Raw genomic sequence first — 20,325 nt, forward strand, 5'->3', positions numbered from 1 at the left:
TTTTTTGTATTTTTAGTAGAGATGGGGTTTCACCATGTTGACCAGGATGGTCTCGATCTCTTGACCTCGTGATCCACCCGCCTCGGCCTCCCACAGTGCTGGGATTACAGGCTTGAGCCACCGCGCCTGGCCTTGTCAAGCTGTCTTTAGCCTGGTTTAAATGAACATGTGTTTATGAGGCACAAAATATTCAGCATCACACAAAGGACCAAAAAAGGATCAATCTTCTTTGGAACTACCTCAGGTCAGATTTAAGTAGTCAAGGTGAAGAGGGGGCCTCCAGGGGGGCCATTCCCCCTCTATCCCTCACTGAGCTCAGCGCCAATTTTGCCACACAGGTACTAGGTTAGCCTATACTCCAACTACTTCTAAAAATTAAGAGAAAAAAGGTAAAGTTTGTAAAAAGAAATACATATAAATAATGAAAGGTAATATGATACGGTTTGGCTCTGTGTCCCCACCCAAATCTCATCTCAAGTTGTAGTTCCCGAAGTTGGGTAGGGACCTGGTAGAAAGTGACTGGATCATGAAGGCAGATTTCCCCTTTGCTGTTCTGGAGATAGCGAGTGAGTTCTTGCGAGATCTGATGGGTAAAAGTGTGTGTATGGCTACTCTGGACACACTGCCTATGGGTTAGCCCTGCTCTGCAAGGTGCAGTTAAAAAAAAAGTATGGCGGGATGCGGTGGCTCACACCTGTAATCCCAGCACTTTGGGAGGCCGAGGTGGGTGGATCACGAGGTCAGGAGATAGAGACCATCCTGGGTAACACGGTGAAACTTGGTCTCTACTAAAATAAAAAAAAAAAAAAACAAAAAAAACAAATTAGTGAGGCGTAGTGGCATGCGCCTGTAGTCCCAGCTACTTAGGAGGCTGAGGCAGGAGAATTGCTTGAACCCAGGAGGCAGAGGTTGCAGTGAGCCAAGATCACGCACTCCAGCCTGGCAACATAGCAAGACCCCGTCTCAAAAAAAAAAAAAAAAAAGTGTGTGTGGCATTTCCCACTTTGCTCTCTCTCTACCGCTCCGCCATGGTAAGATGTGCTTGCTTCCCCTTCACCTTCTGCCATGATTATAAGTTTCCTGAGGCCTCCTAGCCATGCTTCTTATATAGCCTGTGGAACTGTCAATTAAATTATTGACTTCTTCATAAATTACCCAGTCTCAGGTAGTTCTTTATAACAGTGTGAGAATGGGCTAATGCACAATATTTCATAATAAAATTGGGACTATCACACCGGGGCCAGTAATGTAAGGTATCTGCCAACTTTCCCTATAAAAGGACATGTAAGACCTCTGTCACATATTTGCCTGTTTTCTTTTGTTTTTACAATTCTTCATAAAAACCATTCTTGGCAAGGTGAGGTGACTCACATCTGTAATCTCAGCACTTTGGAAGGCTGATGTGACAGGATCATTTTAGGCCAGGAGTTTGAGACTCGCCTGGGCAACATAGTTGGATACCATCTCTACAAAAAATGTTTAAACATTAGCTGGGCATGGTGGCATGTGCCTGTTGTCCTAGCTACTTTGGGGGCTGAGGTTGAAGGATCGCTTGAGTACGGGAGTTCAAGGCTGCAGTAAGCCATGATTGCATCACTGCATTCCAACCTGGATGACAGAGACCTGGTCTTAAAACAAATAAAAAACATTCCTAGTTCAGGGGCAAAAAGCAAACTGTTTGCCAATCCCTCAGTTAAGGGGTTCCACCAAAATCATAAGCAGCAGATGAAGAATTCTGCCACCACCTCATGCTCTTCAAGTCAAGGGCAAAATGTATCTGGCTTTAAAAAATTCCCCACAAATCCATCAGGAGAGAGCAAAAACAGAGACTGGGTAAGTGAATCTGCTTCAGGCTTCTCCAGAAAGCCTGGCAATGACATGGGCTGAGTATCTCTGAGCACCTTGGGAGTTCACAGCCAGGCATGAGGACATGCTGCAATGATGTCCCTTTCAATTTAATTTTTTTTTTTTTTTTTGAGATGGAGTTTCCCTCTTGTTGCCCAGGCTGGAGTACAATGGTGCAATCTTTGCTCACTGAAGCCTCCACCTCTCAGGTTCAAGCGATTCTCCTGCCTCAGCCTTCTGAGGAGCTGGGATTACAGATGCACGCTACCACACCCACTAATTTATATATTTTTGTAGAGATGGGGTTACACCATGTTGGACAGGCTGGTCTCCAACTCCTGACCCCCAGGTGATCTGCCCATGTTGGCCTTCCAAAGTGCTGGGATTACAGGTGTGAGCCACTGCAACCAGCCTTAAGTAATTTACTATGATTTTTAGAGACAGGGTCGTGCTCTGTCACCCAGGCTGGAATGCAGTGGTGCGATAGTAGCTCAATGAAGCTTTGCACTCCTGGGCTCAAGTAATTCTCCAGCCATGGCCTCCCAAAGTGCTGGGATTACGGACACAAGGCATCCAGCCTAGCCCTTTTTGTAAAAGGAGGTACAAGAGCTCCTTCATGAGCCCCTTTCCAATCATAAAACTTCACCACCCAAAATAGAAAAAATCTGTGAGATACAAGGTGAAGCCCTCACACCCTTGTATTTCTCCACTGGCTCCTAGTCAAGGTGTGAGCTAGTCAAGGTGTGTGCTATGGCGGGGCTCACCTGCAAATCCATCATCTCCATCAACCAATCACTATACAAACAACTCTTTCTTCAAAGACAGTTTTGCTCACTTTGGTGTAGGGCCTTGAAAACACACTGTACATCCTCCACTTATTAATGATTTGTACTATAATGATCTGAGATTTTAATGCTACAGAATTAGCAGTAAAAATAAGATAAAGCCTTAGAATTACATCTCTTTGGTTCCAGAGCCTTACACTTCCATACACAAAAGAAAACAGCACTCAACATGTCATAGTTGAAGTGATTTATATGACCATTAAGAAAGAAAATTAAAAGGAGCATCCCTGCCACCTGGAAGCTGGCCTGGCAATCACAGCAATGCCACACTGTTCTCCTGAGGGACATAAACCACCTTGGAGAACACCAGCCTCAGGCAAGGGCCCTCTGAGACCACGATCAAGTAAGACAGAGCAAACACAAAAAAACAAGGTTATTGCGCAACTCACAAATACCAACAAACACCCGTCTCTCTCAGCTAAAATGAGTGACTGCTGCTTCTTTACCCCATTACTGCTTTAATCTCACTCTAATCTTCACTCCCTAATAGATAAGATTTATTGAGATATACAATCATAAAAATTACCCCCACTTGCTGCCAACATCCAATCTACAGCAAATTCTGCTTCCTTAGACTACCCCTTAAATCATCCAACCAAAGCCCAAATCCTATAAAGGCTCTAACACCTTCTTACTGAGACACTCCCCAGTTCCCCAGGGCGTGTGTTCTCTCTCACTGCAACAATAAATCCACCTTGTTCAACTGCCAAGTGTGTTCCTGGTGGTCTTTGGCTGGAAGGGATTGACAATATCTAACTATTGTCTTCTCTTTACTCCCAACTCCGCATCAGAATACACATACACACCCTGAGAGCTCCGCACTGCATACTGTTAAAGAGAACTACACCAGAGAACCAGGAAGACTAAGATGCAGAGCATTTCTGACACCTGCTGAGAATACTGAACAGCAAACAACATGCTAGATAAGTTCTCTTAAAAGTCCTATAACAAGGCTGGGTACAGTGGCCCATGCCTATAATCTCAGCACTTTGAGAGGCTAAGGCAGGAGGATCATTTGAGGCCAGGAGTTCAAGACCAGCCTGAACAACATGGTGAGACCCCTTCTCTACAAATATTTTTTTAAATACTACAACAATATAAAATGCAGAAAAAGGCAACACTACAAGGCAAATATTCCATCAAAAACAGGCAAGGGATAAGTGACAAAGTATGAGAAAGATAAAAGAATCATTAATATTCCATAATAGTAATAATTTCTAATTAAAATAGTTTATGCTGGCCGAGTGTGCTGGCTCATGCCAGTAATCCCAGCACTTTGGGAAGCTGAGGTGGGTGGATCATCTGAGGTCAGGAGATAGAGACCATCCTGGCTAACATGGTGAAACCTCATCTCTACTAAAAATACAAAAAATTAGCTGGGCGTGGTGGCCTGTAGTCCCAGCTACTCGGGAGGTTGAGGCAGGAGAATCGCTTGAAGTGGAGGTTGCTGTGAGACGAGATCGCACCACTACATTCCAGCCTGGGTGACAGAGTGAGACACTGTCTCAAAAAAAAAAAAAAAAAGTTTATACTGCTTACACTATATGTTTAAGTAATTACTTTAACAAGATTACAGGGAAAAGGTAGAGTTGGTAATGGAACAAAGATCCTTTCAAATAAAACAATTTCAGTTATTTCTTTTTAAATAGAAAGGTCTTAACTTTCAGATGTCCTTCTACCTAATGAAATGACCAAGTAGACACTATCTCTGTAACAAAACAGAAGCCTAGGCAAAGCTAATATTTAGCATTCACTAATTCTAGGTCCAGAAATGCCCTTTGCTTTTCAAAGTAAGTGATAATGCATTTCACATAAAACATTAAGTCTACTGCATACCTAATCCTTTTATTTCCCAAATGAAGGCAATGTAAAAAGATTCTGTATTTTTCAAGATAACTAGAAGGCTTTAAGCACCCAAGACTCCCTGATTTCAGGGAAGTGAAATTCTGTTAATTATTAGCTCTTCTATCATTGATGTGTTTCACAGAAGGAAAACCCCTGAGCCTGTGTCTTCTTCAGATGACTGGAAGTATCACTCCAGCAGGCCCTTGGGCAAAGGGGCTACACAGCCTTCCTGGGAAACATGCACAGTTCTGTTGTGCATTCCTAGTCACATGAAGACAAAAGACCTGGGCATTTGCTTCCTCTCAGTGCGTCTGGCACTGTGGGTGATGTTACCAAGAAGTTCTGGCACTCAGAGGCCTCTTACGAGGGCACACTAAACACAGCTTTTGCTAAAGCTTTTGGAATTAAGTTGATGACATTTTGCCATGAGTTTAGTGACACTTGTTCAATATTTAATGTAACAAAGCCGTTAAAGTGAGATAAGATTCCTTTCTAACAATCCCATCGGGTTTACCTTTCAGAGCTACCACCTTAGAGCCTGGGTTCATGATGGCACTCTCTGCAGAGACAGGCCGTCGGATCGGAGCCATTGGGTCGTTCATGTCAATGATCACGACTTGTGCCTGCTCGCCAACTTTCTCTCGGACACATATGAACTTGTCAGATTCCATGGTCAGTGTGCTGAATCCAATGTTGGCTGGATTAATTCCAAGGTTTTGGAGCTAAACAGAAAAAAGGCATTTGATTAATCGTTTTTCCTCTGAAATGGATGGACTCTAGCCAAAAGCAAAGGAAGAGGAGTAAAAGTTAAAATTTAGAAAAAAGTTAACATTAGGTAAATACTTGAACCAAACATTAGCTTGCTTTTCTATACCTTTAATAGATCCACCCAAGCCTGTGAATCAACTCTCAAGGCTATTACCAAACCACAGTGAAGACATGTGCAGGAACACCAGGCAGTGTCAAGGATGCCGCAAGTGATATAGACAGGAAGAGATGAGTTGGGGGTGAACTCCCAAAGGACGCCATCAGATAAGGTGTCACATATAAGCCCACCACTGAGGAGAGCTTTGGGAGGAAGGAGGCCTTGGAGAGGTGAAGGCGAGGGAAGTGGAAGGGAAAGGGAGAAAACACAAAACCTGGTTTCTCCAAAAGGCAAGAAAAAAGAACTGGCTGAAAGTTTTTGCTTAAATATTTCCCTAGATCTCATCAAATCTGTCTAAATCTCATTTGAATGAATTTCTAAGTCAGTGTGAATACTTCTCGGAGAGTCTGGGGTTAATAAGAAAGTCAGCAGGCTTGGCACATCTTCCAAGGCCGACGGATTGCTTCTACTGTGTAAGCTGAAACCAGGCGCCTTTCTCCAAAGGCCATCTTATATACAGTGCCTGGGCTAAATCAAGACCTGTTAATGGGATAAGCATCAATGAAAAACCCTGGGAAACACATATTCAAGGAATGTTTATCACTCCTATAAGGCACCAAGCTTATTTCTATAAACTTCCCTGTTCTGACCTACAAGACACCTTTTTTTTTTTTTTTTTTGAGACAGAGTTTTGCTCTTGTTGCCCAGGCTGGAGTGCAATAGCACAATCTCGGCTCACTGCAACCTCCTCCTACTGGGTTCAAGCGATTCTCCTGCCTCAGCCTCCCGATTAGCTGAGATTACAGGCACCTGCCACTATGCCCGGCTAGACAACTTTATTTTTAAACACTGTTCTGTTCAGCCCCAATTCTACTGCTACTGATGTGACCATTTAACATCTGCTACCTTGTGTAACCTTGAAGAGGCTCACACTGGCAACAGAGATCATGGACTACTGCGTTAAAATCACCACCACCCTTTGGAAGGAACGCAAGTGAGACTGTTCATACTGCAAGTATAACTCAGGACTGTGCCTTATTTGTCTTTTGTAGCGGAGTCTAGCACATGCTGGATGTTCCAGCTGCTGAGCGGAGCAGGCTGCAGGACAACGGGTCACCTCATCTCATCTTCCTGTTAGCCCACTGAGGCAGGCATCCCACACACACTTTCCACTTGGGAAAAACCAAGTTGGGGTTAAAAAATCTTTCTGAAGTTACAAAGCTGATTAATGATGGAGCCAGGTGTAATAAAGCCTGTGTTCTGACCACAATACTGAGTTGTTTGAAATTCATATTCCATTTTAACACAGAAAAGATAAACGAAGTGGTGATTATGTTCCCATATGAGTTCACCAAAACAAACACAAGGACATATAACAGCAAAAAACAAAACATACTTCATAGCTGTAGTGAAATAATTTTTTAAAAATAGAATCTGCCGATTGATATTGCCATTACTACAAGAAAGTCCCTTCATGTTCCAACCTTGGGTTACAGCAAAGAAAATAATGCTAGCAGTGGTTTATAAAGGATAGGAAAAACCAAAGTATTTTTCCTGTTCTCACACATCACTTCTAACACGAGATGTGTGGGGGTTTCTCCAGCAGACACCGCCTGGATATCCTGCAATTTAATTCAATTCTGACGATATCTACCTGGAGACAGCCTCAGATCCCACAGGTTGAGGCCTCAGTCTCTTAAGATTGTCTCCACTTCAGACGCTAATCCCAAGCCCAGACTGTGGCCTTTACTTCTGACCATCCGGCTATAAAACAGGGTTCCCTTGACCTGCTTCCTGGATTTGACTAATTTGTTGGACTAGCTAACAGAACTCAAGGGAACATGTTTCTCATTTATTACAAAGGATACAGATGAACTGCCAGATGGAAGAGGTACATAAAGCAAGGAGCCAGAGGTATCCTTGCCTTTTCCAGCACACCGCTCCTCAGGAACCTCCGTGTGTTCAGCCATCATGGGGCTCCTAACATCTAGCTATACATCAACACCACGCTATTTTATTTATTGAGGTTTGTAACATTTGGTAGGGCCTGCCATCCTCAGACTTGTTACTTTTAGAATTTTCTTAGGTATTATATTGTTTAACTTTTTAAGTCTAAAAAAAATTCAAGCCAAAAAATAAGAATATGGGGGTCATCTATTGCAGGAAAAGTCATGAGACTGGATGGAATCACCAAGAGAGACTGTGAAATGTGAGCGGATGGCCTGGGATCCCAGGGCACAGAGCCCCAGGATACACCAAGGCTTAGAAGGGAAGCAGGTGAGCAGCCCATGAAGAAGGACATGATTAACTTAAGTTAACCTACTTAAGTAAACCAAGAATGAGAAATAACAGAAGCCCCACAAGTGTAACCACTGAGAGCTAGTAAACCAAGAAACCACATTATCACAACCAAAGAAAACCTCCCAGTCTTACCAACTTTCTCACAAATGAGCCATGTTCAAATTCCATCGTCCTCTCCCTAGCTTAGTCCCCTGCTGGCTTATACAACAACATCCAAGGTCATAAATTACTGGAGGGCAAGGGTTGGATTAGTGTTATTTACTCTGTCACACAAAAACCAGTCACAACAAAAGGACAAATATGCAATTAATAGAAAAATCCTGAAAAACAGAATAATATAAATGCCCTAGAAAAATTACAATATTTACTTGTTTATTTATTTATTTCGAGACAGTTTTGCTGCAATGCCCAGGCTGGAGTGCAATGGTGTGATCTTGACTCACTGCAACCCCCACTTCCCAAGATCAAGTGACTCTCCTGCCTCAGCCTCCCGAGTAGCTGGGACTACAGGCATGCACCACCACATCCAGCTAATTTTTGTATTTTTTAGTAGAGACAGAGTTGCACCGTATTGGCCAGGCTGGTCTCCAATTCCTGACCTCAAGTAATCCGCCCACCTCAGCCTCCCAAAGTGCTAGGATTTATAATATTTATTAATCAAACAGAGGACGGTGGGATTCCAGAAGATAAGACTGCTGCATTTGAGGTTCTCCCTCCAAATTCCACAACATTACCCATCAGGTTTGTGAGCCCTTTGAAAAGAAAAACATGAATACCTGCAGTCAATATGGGCTCACTAAGAAGTCATGCCAAACCAATCTAATTTTCTTGAAGCCAAGTAAATGTGGTAGAATAAATCTTAATTTCCGCAAAGTATCTGGCTTAGCTCTGCTGAGGTGGCCTAAGTAACTTTCACGGGTAATCAGTCCCCTACTCCAGGCCTTTTATCTGTGGCATGCTTATAGAATAGAGAGCTTTGCTTTGTATTAGTTATTCATATTTACTTACTCTCTTGTTTCTTCTCAGAGTCAAATTCAGGTTCTCCTCATTTTGAATCCATCTGAATATTTAGCACATAAAAGCCCAAACAATGTATGAAACAAAAGACTCTTGGAATGAGATGGAAAAGCATGAAGTGAGCGTGTGTCCGGTGCTGAACCACACCTCATTGGTGATGGCCACAAGGATCACTGTCTGTGATCCAGGCCCCAGGGCTCTGACCTTCAATCATCTGCTAGTCAATATTCTGAGTAATTACTCTAATCAAAGTCATATACAGGGACTGTTTTATCTGCTAAGGGTATGCTTGAAGACTGTCCGTATACTAGAGTAACAATATGAATTTAACAAATTTGAAAGGACTATGAAATTAAAAAGATAAATGTACACAAATAAAATGTTTGTGTTAAATATCAAAAAATAAGATCCAAGCTTCCTTCAAAAAGCAGCTCTAATACATAAAATGTCAACCAAATGCAATGCATAGGCCTTCTTTGGATGCTATTTCAAACAAACCAAACACTGACAAGATATTGGGTGATGTTGAGAAATTACTGATTTTTTTTTAGGTGTGACGTTATTAGAGTTAAAAAATAAAGAATTCTGGCCGGGCGCGGTGGCTCAAGCCTGTAATCCCAGCACTTTGGGAGGCCGAGGCGGGTGGATCACGAGGTCAAGAGATCGAGACCATCCTGGTCAACATGGTGAAACCCCGTCTCTACTAAAAATACAAAAAATTAGCTGGGCATGGTGGTGCATGCCTGTAATCCCAGCTACTCAGGAGGCTGAGGCAGGAGAATTGCCTGAACCCAGGAGGCGGAGGTTGCGGTGAGCCGAGATCGCGCCATTGCACTCCAGCCTGGGTAAAATGAGTGAAACCCCCTCTCAAAAAAAAAAAAAAAAAAAAAAAAAAAGAATTCTTAGTGTGTAACAACGGATGAAGAGATAAGCAAAATGTTTTATACACATGCAAAAGGATTTACTCTTCAGCCTTTAAAAGGAAGGAAATCCTGACACATGCTACAACATGAATGAACCTTGAGGTCATTACGCTAAGTGAAAAAAGCCAAGGTCTGGCACAGTGGCTCACACCTGTAATCCCAGCACTTTGGGAGGCCAAGGCAGATGGGTCACTTGAGGTCAAGAATTCGAGACCAGCCTGGTCAACATGGTGAAACCCTGCCTCTACTAAAAATACAAAAGTTAGCCTGGCACAGTGGCAGGTGCCTGTAATCTTGGCTACTCAGGAGGCAGAGGCAGGAAAATCACCTGAACCCAGGAGATGGAGATTGCAGTGAGCTGACGTTGTGCTACTGTACTCCAGCCTGGGCAACAAAGTGAGACTCCATCTAAAAAAAACCAAAAAAACCAGTCACACAAAAAGACAAATATCAAATATCATATGATTCCATTTATATCCAGTATGTAGAATAGTCAAATCTATAGAGACAAAAAGTAGATGGGGTTAGGGAGAGGAGTGAATGGGGAGTCATTTTTTAACAAGTATGGAGCATCCGTTTTACAAGATGAAAAGAGTTCTGGAGATGGCCGGTGGTGATGACTGCACAATATGAATGTACTTAGTATCACTAAAGTGTACACTGAAAAATGGTTAAGATGATAAATTTTATGTTATGTGTATTTTACAACAATTCTAAAAATTGGAAAAAAGTAACAAAGAGTTTTCTCGGAGATACATCCTAAAGTGTTTTGGGATGAAACAAGATGTCTGGAATTGGTATCAATATAAATTGGTAGTGACTGGAGACGTCAGTAAAACAAAGCTGGCCACGTACTGGTAAGCGACCATTCTTGGTCTTCTCGACCTACCCAGATTTTCTGGCTTTAGCAGAATAGGACTGGATGCTCTCCAGACAGAGCAGTGCACTTAGGTGGGTCTGGGTTTTCTAAACTGTCATTTTGTTCTCAGTTTGGGGATCAATGTTGGGTTAATATGGTGACATTCTGATTTCAACTCCAAATATCAAGAATTTGTAACCCTGAATAATTTGTATCTAATCTCTTGAGCATAGTAGGTTCTTAAATAATAGTAGTTGAGTCAAGATTTTATCTAAGAGCATATGCACACATGCATGGCATGTGTAAACAAGTACCTAGCAAATAAGTGTTTTAACATCTGAGAAAGGTGGATCAAAAAATAAGATAAAAGCTATTAGAATCAGATAAAATTAAGACAGTAGTTCTCAACCAGGGGTGCTACCTTGCAGTCTTCAGAAACAGGCAAGGGGGTCAGGCTCAGTGGCTCACGCCCATAATCCCAGCACTTTGGGAGGCCAAGGTGGGTGGATCACTTGAGATCACGAGTTCAAGATCAGCCTGGACAACATGGTGAAGCCCCGTTTCTACTAAAAATACAAAAATCAGCTGGGTGCAGTGGCATGTGCCTGTAATCCCAGCTACTCAGGAGGCTGAAGCAGGAGAATCCCAGCTACTCAGGAGGCTGAGGCAGGAGAACCCGGGTGGTGAAGGCTGTCACAAGCCAGGAGAGAGCCACTGTCCTCCAGCCTGAGTGACAGAGTGAGGTTATGTGTCAAAAAAAAAAAACAGGCAACAGTACTTTTAATAGTATAATGAACTCATTTAGCCAGGAATGCTAAATACAGGACAATCCCACGAAAATAATTTTTCCATCTAAGATGCCAGATACTACTGTGAGTTTTACTCCATATGCAGAAACATCTCCAGAAAAGTGATGTGTTGAAAAGCCAGATTTTCTTTTCTTTTGAGATGGAGTTTTACTCGGTTGCCCAGAGTGGTGTGCAGTGGTTTGATCTCAGCTCACTGCCACTTCCGCCTCCTGGATTCAAGTGATTCTTCTGCCTCAGCCTCCAGAGTAGCTGGATCTACAGGTGCCTGGCTAATTTTCATATTTTTAGTAGAGATGGGGTTTCGTCACGTTGGCCAGGCTGGTCTTGAACTCCTGACCTCAGGTGATCCACCTGCCGCAGCCTCCCAAAGTGTTGGGATTACAGGCGTGAGCCACAGCGCCTGGCCTAGGTTTTTTTCCCACTAGTTAGCAGAAATAACCGTCGGGCGCTGTGGCTCACACCTGTAATCCCAGCTCTTAGGGAGGCAGAGGTGGGAGGATAGCTTGAGCCCAGGAGTTCAAGACCTGCCTGGGCAATATAGCAAGGTCCTGTAAAAAAAAAGAAAGAAATAACCAAGGACTCCTGATCCTTAGTATTATTATTCTGGTAAGTAGCTTAGCTACACATTTTGTTAAAAACTTTTCTTTCTTTCTTTTGAGACAGTCTTGCTCTGTTGGCCAAGGCTGGAGTGCAGTGGCATGATCTTAAGTCACTACAAAGTCTGCCTCCCACGCTCAAACGATTCTCATGCCTCAGCCTCCTAACTAGCTGGGACTACAGGTGTGTGCCCCTGCACCTGGGTAATTTTTGTATTTTTAATAGAAACAGGGTTTTGCCAGGTTGGCCAGGCTGGTCTTGAACTCCTGGTCTCAAGTGATCCACCTGCCTCAGCCTTCCAAAGTGCTGGGATTATAGGCGTGCACCACCGCACTGGGCCCTACCTACTCATTTCAAATGGCATATATAAGGGTTAACTAAAGAAAGGTAAAGAAGAAGTCTAATGATCCTTTTCAGTTCTCAAAGCTTGCAATCAAATCAATCAAAATTCAAATCTGACACTGGGAGACAGGTGTGGTGGCTCACGCCTATAATCCCAGCACTTTGGGAGGCCCAGGTGGGCAGATCACTTGAGGTCAGGAGTTGGAGACCAGCCTGGCCAACATGATGAAACCCCTGCTCTACTAAAAATACAAAATTTAGCTGGGCATGGTGGTACACGCCTGTGGTCCCAGCTACTTGGGAGGCTGAGGCATGACAATTGCTTTAACCCGGGAGACAGAGGCTGCAGTGAGCTGAGATCACACCGCTGCACCCCGGCCTAGGCAACAGAGAGAGACCCTGTCTTAAAAAAAGAAAAGAAAAGAAAAAAGAACAAAAAATCTGACACTGGGGATTATGCAAAAAGAAATTACTCATCTGATAGTCCTGTGGTTTCTACGTGTAAGGGGCTGAAGGAGAGATGTCTAACTGGGAGGACTGCAACTGTGCTTATACAAGAGTATTGGTGAAAACATCAACTGCCTATATCAATGAAGCCAGAATGCTCAAGTTGCACTGACCGTCCTCATGTTCTCACACTTCTGTGCCTCTGGGGACACCAATCTTTTTTCCTTCTGTATCTGTCTCCTTCCCAGTCTCACTCACTGCTTTATCCTTGTGCTTAGCACATGGATGGTAAACAAGTAGTAAAACAAATTACTTGTTTCAGGGCAGTCAAATTTAGCTCATTTATAGTTTTTAAAACATATATGAGGGGCATGGTGGCTCATGCCTGTAATCCCTGAACTATGCGAGGCTGAGGTGGGTTGATCACCTGAGGTCAGGAGTTCAAGACCAGCTTGGCTAACATGGTGAAACCCCATCTCCACTGAAAATACACAAATTAGCTGAATGTGGTAGTGGATGTCTGTAATTCCAGCTACTCAGGAGGCTGAGGCAGGAGAATCGCTTGAACCTGGGAGGCAGAGGTTGTAGTGAACCAAGACCATGCCATGGCACTCCAGCCTGGGCAACAAGAGAGAAACTCCGCTTAAAATAAAAATAGGCTGGGTGTGGTGGCTCATGCCTGTAATCCCAGCACTTTGGGAGGTTGAGGTGGGTGGACCATGAGGTCAGGAGATCGAGATCATCCTGGCCAACATGGTGAAACCCCGCCTCTACTAAAAATACAAAAATTAGCCAGCCGTGGTGGTATATGCCTGTGGTCCCAGCTACTCAGGAGGCTGTGGCAGGAGAATTGCTTGAACCCATGAGGAGGAGGCTGTAGTGAACTGAGATAACACCACTGCACTCCAGCCTGGCTGACAGAGCAAGGCTCTGTCTCAAGAAAATAAAATTTTTAAAAACCCGTATTTTGTATTTCAAACTTACCAAGTCTTTCCTAGCCTAAAGAGGGAGCTTTGTAAATGAGGGCCTATGAAGATGGATGACACTAAAGTCTTTTCCAGAACATACATTCTAGGAGTAGGTTAGCTCAGGGATAGTTAACTATATTTATGTAATGCTGTACAGAGCTTCTCTCAAATTACACCACGACAGGTTTTCTGTATTTTAACACCAGTGCACAAGACTCTGTATTTATCCCTGTTAAATGTCAGCTGGTTGGATTCTAGCCAGTCAAGATCTATCCGATTCTAATTTTGTCATTGCACTTTGCTATCCCAGCTTTGTGGCATCCAATGAAGAATGCCTGTCAAGAGTGATGGTCATCTCCCTGGCATGGAGGCCAGCAGCAGGCCTCCAGAGAAGCGGAAGAAAATGTGGAAGAAGAGCCTACAAACTTGGTAAAGTCTCAGTGAAGAAGCAAAGAAGAAAATTCAGAAAGCTTGCAGAAAGATGCCCCCTTAGAGAAGGAGGTGACAGGGTGCCAGCAACTACTGCCCTGATAACACGTCCGATATACGCAGTGATATGTCTGTGATTCTGCAAGAGGATCTTCAGTGTGTTAAGTTACAAAAGCAAAGGGCAGAAGAATGTTTAAAGTAAAATTCTTTTAATCATTTTTGGAAGGATACGGTGGTTTCCTTAATAGTGGTTTCCCCTGGCAGAGACAGAGTTTGAACGGAAAGATTTTAATTTCCATCAGACCTGCCCCTGCTACAGAATGCTAAAATACCTGAGTGGAGAGGAACCTTGACTGAGATTATTCTAGGACTTAATTCTTTCAACCCAATCAACTAAAGAAGCATTAGTTTGTACGGCTTAGGCATTCGGAACATTTAAATGTGTTCTATGGTGAAGATCTGTTTTTCCAAACAGGCCCCATTCAAATTCATTTACTATTTGGTCACTCACAATGCCCCAGTGGTTGGCATTCCCAGAAGGCTCACCCTCCCAGACACCCTGGCTGAGGCAGGTAGTTCCTTTACTTGCTTTATAAATAAGTCAGAAGGCAACTGACTGGCCAGTATGTGTTTCCAATACCAGGAGCAGTGGTAGGTCAACAGGCAAAACGTAACAGCTTACTTGGTACCTTAAAAAGACATTTTACACCGGAATGCAACAATTTGAGGATGCAATGAGCCAACTGCTGCCTTTGTACATCAAAAACCACTTCACAAAATGAGATAGCTACACAATGGCAACAAAAATCAAATATGGACTGGACTACTATGGGTACGAGTCCCCTTTTGGAGTGTGACCCCCAGAAGCCTCTCCAGACACACACCGGTGTGCGTGGATGGGAACTGTTTTCAGATCAAGCTCAGTCTACACCTTTGCAGTTTTACTTTCCTCCCACTTTCCTTAATTATTAATATTGACTAACAGGTAGAAGATTGGTTCAACTGGACTGTGTGTGAGACTCACCTGGGAAGGAACACCAAAGCTCCATGTCCACCACCCAGCTTTGGATTTAGCACCCAGCAGAGATGTGTTTAAAGCTTCAGGCCATTCTCACATTCAGCCTACGCAGAGAAGCACTGATTCAGATGCTGACCATCTTTCTCCTAGAATTCTAGTGCTCAAGGTCTCTACATCTGCTTCGAACATCGCCTCAGAGACACCTGGAGGGAACATGCTTACGTTTTCTGTGTATTGAGCTATGACACATTTCACAGCTTACAAATTTGCAGCTGCTTTTTTGATATTGCTGGCAGGAATTACTTAGGGCTCAACAAAATTTCTAGGCCACCAAACCATTCAGCCATTCCTATTCTGAATCAAGATGTCCTAAGTTCTCAGCCCATCCTCAGATATTACAAACAGCAATACCCTTCCACCTCTGATATTTGAATATTTCTAAAAAGTCCAAATAGTAGCTCCCTGAGCACACAATCCAGTAGAGAAAATGAACAGCCACAGTAACCTGGGAAGAGGATCATTAGACAAGGAACCCAAAGAGGCACAGAGGAAGAACTCGTAACTGACAATTCAGGGAGAGCTTCCAGAGACAGCATCATTTTCACAGATTGTAGAAGGCTCAGTAGGAGTAGGTGGGTAAAAAGGGGCGAGGGGGGAATGTGTTCTGGAAAGAACACAAAGGGAGCAGCTGCAGAGTTGAGCAGGTGTCAGGCTGGGAAGAGCAGGGAAGAGCACTTGGGGATCAGTCTTTTCATGCCAGAGGAAACATGAAATCACTCCCTGAAGGACTTTAAGCAGATGCTCATCCTGGGAGATCACATTGCCTGGGTGCTGGAGAATGGACCTCGGGAGGGCTAGACCGGAGGTAGAAGGACAAAGCTAGCATGACCATCAAGGTGGGAAACGATGGCATAGTTTAGGGAAACAGTGGTCATGATGACAGTGGCAGAATGATGTCAAAAGTAAACAAGAGAAAGGGACAACAGGATGGGGAAAACACATCCCAGGCTCCTGGCTGGACACTGGACAAGATACACATTTGGGGAGAAAGGGAACCCCGTTTTTGAACACTGTGTTTGAGGAACCTGCTGACCATTCCCTGGCCTTCTTCAGTAGGCAGCTGTCACAATGGTAGCAACAGCTCACAAGGACACAGTGCTTTACAGCAGTCTCCTCTTATCCGTGGTTTTTTTTTTTTTTTTTTTTTTTTTAAACACTTTGTTACCTGCAGTCTGAAAATATTAAATGTAGGACCCCAGAAATAAACAATTCATAAGTTTTAAATTGCATGCCATTCTGCACAGAGTGATGAAATCTTGCACCAGCCCACCCAGGACGGGAATTATCCCTGTGTCCAGCATATCTACACTGTATACACCGCCAGCCCATTAGTTGGTTGGTAGCTGTCAGTTATCAGACTGACTGTGCAGCATCACAGTGCCTGTGTTCAAGCAACCCTTAATTTACTTAATAATGGCCCCAAAGTCCAACAGGAGTGATGCTGGCACATTGTTATTAGCTATCATTGTTAATCTCTTACTGTGCCTAATATAAATTCAGGTTTATCATACATATGTACACATAGGGAAAAAAACAGTATACACAGGGTTCAGAACTATCTGCAGTTCCAGGACCTTTGGGGGTCTTCGAACAATATTCCCCATGGGTAAAGGGGGACTACTGTATTATGTACCAGTCATTGTTTAATGCTTTACATTTATTAACTCAAAATCTCACAACTACTTTGTAAGATAAGAAGTATACCTTTTATGCTTATTTAATAGATGAAGATATGGAAGCACAAAAAAGCGATAAACATTGCCCCAAACCACACAGCCAGGAAGTGCCTGAGTCCAGATCAGATTCAGTGCCTTCACTTTGTGCTTTTTTTTTTTTTTTTAGATAGCGTTTCACTCTGTCACCCAGGCTGGAGTGCAGTGGTGCAATCTCGGCTCACTGCAACCTCACAGTTTGTGCTCTTAACCAGAATCAGCTACTGCCTCTCATGCACATAGCAGTGAAACTGTGAAAACACGCGGATGGCGTGGGAACACCGAGCTTATGGGAATACATAAAATCACCAGCAGTGTGTCCTGAATGAAAAGGTAGAGGGGCCCAAGACAGATTCCAAGCTTGTGCACAAGAGGTGCCCACAGGGCAATGGGTATGGGCAGAGAGGAAGGAGAAACCCTGGGTAACTGTGGGATCAAAAGCAGTAGAGAAAGGACCCTCAGGAGGTAGTAAAGTGCAGCATTAAGTATTGCTGGACATCATAGAAGATGTGTGTGGTGTGATAGGCTTTATCTTATCTATCTCAACTCATCTCATCTCATCTTATTTTGTGATGAAGTCTTGGTCTGTTACCCAGACTGGGGTGCAGTGGCATTATCTCAGATCACTGCAACCTCCGCCTCCCAGGTTCAAGAGATTCTCTCGCCTCAGCCTCTCAGGTAGCTGAGATTACAGGTGCGCACCAACACACCCGGCTGATGTTGTATTTTTAGCAGAAATGAGGTTTCCCCATGTTGGCCAGGCTGGTCTCAAATTCTGGACCTCAGGTGATCCACCCGCCTTGGCCTCCCAAAGTGCTGGGGTTACAGGCATGAGACACCACTCTCACCTGATTTTATTTTTTATAGCAAAGATTAGCCAACTGCAGCCTGCTTTTGAATGGCTAAACTAAAACTCATTTCCATATTTTTAGAAGGTTAAAAAAATGTAAGAATACGGGACAGAGACAGAGTGTGGCCCTTACCAAAAAACCTGCAGGATGACTTGTAACCTTGGCAAGAACAGATTCAGGGGAAAAAATGGAGACAAAAGCCAGACTGCAGGTTAATGGAGAACATAAAGAAGTAATGCAGCGCTAAATCAACTCTTTCATGACCTCTGGCTATGACAGAAGAGCTTTGTGGGGACCAGTGGGGTGGGGAGGAGGGGAAGAAGTTTGCTGGTTGTACAGATGGAAGAGAGGTGAGCACTACCCAACACACACAGGAAGAAACCATGAGAGGGAAAGGATGAACATACAGGAAAGAGGAGAAGCTGTGACTGAACAAGGCTCCCTTATGGGAAAGTGGGATACCAGATCCAGAGCACAGGCAAGAAAGGACACCTACTTTTGAGGTAACAGGAAGGCAGGAAAGGGTGGCTGCAGACAAGCTTCTAAATCTCCAGGCATAAAGGGAGAAACATCCCACTTAGGCTTCAGTTTTCTCCAAGTCATGTGCTGGTTGCGAGACAGGATTAGGGATTTAAGGAACAGGCTGGAGTTCTGAAAGGCCTGTAGTGAAGGCAGTGTGTGCTGACTCAGTGTGTTCTACAGAATGCAGAGTAGCCTCAAAGACCCAGTCAGTGTTAGAGACCACAAACCACAGACTTTCATTCATGTGGCTGCCCACCACAAGCCATAAGCATTTTCCAGATAATGGAACATATCCTGTATAAACTCTCAGGGACATTACAAACCCTGACGGACATAGGGACACCTAAAATACCTTACTGCTTTCATGCTCTTTGAAAATAAGATATTTAGATAGTGGTTAAGCACAGGCATTGGAGTCAGAGACCTGGGTTGGAAGCCAAGCTTTGCCACTTACTAGCCATGTAACTTTAGCTGAATGAATTATAATATTAACCTCATGACCCATGGTATAAAACAGGGTATCACTACCTGCCTCAGTTATCGTGAGGATTAAACCAGATTTATAAAATACAATAGTCTCGTGAGTGACAAGAGAAATGGCTCAATAAATGATAACTACATCATCATTATAAGTAGCAACAGTATTTTGCTGCCTCAGCATGACTGGCACTGGCTCAGCTTAGTGGCAGAATGAAGTCCGGGGGACAGATGTCAGGGCACTCTCACCTCCACACAACTTCCACTGTGTCACCAACCAAGTGACCCTGGCAGGATCCTTGGATATCAAGTTTCCAGTCTGAAGAATGAGGGGATCTGCAGAACGAGGGGACTGGACGGGTCACTACACAACTCCCAAGGCCTCTCCCATCTGTATCCAGGGCTAACACTGCTCTGAACTGTGAACACAGGAGGTTTCAATCAAGCACATTCCTCAATGCACTACTTTGTAGTAAAAAAGACTGAGTGTGAATCCTGTTCTTTAACACTTTTGAGAGCCTCATCCAGAAAGTAAGCGAATCGCAGCGGATGGGAGTGTGATGATTTAACACAGCGCACTCAGGGAGGAGCTGCTGGCGATCCCTCCTCCACCGCACCTCCCCGGGTAAACCCGTGGGCGACCCGCACGGCACCCTACCTGAGCCCTTGCTCAAAGGCTGCGGCCAGTCCTTGTGTTCCTGAGCACAAACAAACGGAGAACAAACTGGGACCTTATTAAAAAGGCGGGCTTCGGGGTGTTACTGCATTGAAAACCCTTAGGCGTCACGCATGTTCACGGTCCTCCCAGGCGAAGCCGCCCTGGGGACGACGGCAGAGCAGAGGCAAACTCAGGGCCGAGTGGAACCGCAGGACGCCTTGCGGGGCGTGGGGCTGTGGGATGGGCGCGCCCCCCGGGTTGCCCCGCCCGAAGCGGGAACCCGCGCGCGTGCTCGCGGGCACTGAGCTGGGTGTTCGCTTCCACCCCAGCGCTCCCCGGCCGGCGCCCGCGGGTAAGGGGCTTCGGAGACGGCGCGCGAGTGGGTCCGCACGAGCGGCCGCCGCGCCCAGGACCCTCGCAGCCCCGGCCCAGCTGTGAGGTCTGAGGTCGGCGCGGCTGGCTAGGCAGCGGCTCAGCGGGCTGGGGGCGCGGGGCCGAGCCCGGGAGGCCTGCCCGGCAGAGGCGCGGCTGACAGGACCGAGCGCTGGGCGCGGCCCGCCCGGCCTCACCTGGAAGTGCTCCTGAAAACGAATGGGGAGGATCTGCGCCATGGCTGGCGCCGGACCGAGGCGGCAGCGGCGGCGGCGGCGGCGGCGGCGGCGGCAGGGATGGCCACCGAACTCTCTCGCGGGCTGACAGGTGGCGGCGGCGCAGGCGCAGTTCCCCGGTCCCCTACCCCGCCCCCCTGCCCCGTCCCCTACTCCGCCCCCCTGCCCCGTCCCCTACCCCGCCCCCCTGCCCCGTCCCTACCCCGTCCCTACCCCCGTCCCTACCCCCGTCCCCTACCTCGCCCCACAGCCCCGTCTCCTCCCCCCGTCCCCTACCCCTCCCCCGTCCCCTACCCCTCCCCCCTGCCACTTCCCTACCCCGTCCCC

The 20,325-nt window shown here is 45.2% G+C and overlaps 1 protein-coding gene across 12 annotated transcripts in view; it reads right to left on the reverse strand.

Annotated features, from left to right (window-relative positions):
• Nucleotides 1–20,115, reverse strand: part of CLTCL1 (clathrin heavy chain like 1) — a 105,740-nt gene extending 85,625 nt beyond the window's left edge. For 7 of the 12 annotated variants that reach the window (XR_004266042.1, XM_032271413.1, XM_032271418.1 and 4 more), the window contains exons 1-2: nucleotides 19,960–20,115; nucleotides 5,050–5,257 (exon numbers count right to left, since the gene is read on the reverse strand). Coding sequence is in view for 10 of the 12 variants with exons in the window: in XM_032271413.1 (XP_032127304.1) it covers nucleotides 5,050–5,257; nucleotides 19,960–20,001 (250 nt within the window). In the remaining 2 variants the exon portion in view is untranslated. Of the gene's footprint in view, nucleotides 1–5,049; nucleotides 5,258–15,116; nucleotides 15,215–19,390; nucleotides 19,651–19,959 lie in introns of those variants that run through there. The other 5 variants (XM_032271417.1, XM_032271412.1, XM_032271410.1 and 2 more) reach the window with 4 other exon arrangements.
• Between the last annotated feature and the right edge of the window lie 210 nt (nucleotides 20,116–20,325).

This window comes from Sapajus apella, unplaced genomic scaffold, assembly GCF_009761245.1.
Source record: "Sapajus apella isolate SASKATOON/1434 unplaced genomic scaffold, GSC_monkey_1.0 scaffold231, whole genome shotgun sequence".
Taxonomy (NCBI): domain Eukaryota; kingdom Metazoa; phylum Chordata; class Mammalia; order Primates; family Cebidae; genus Sapajus; species Sapajus apella.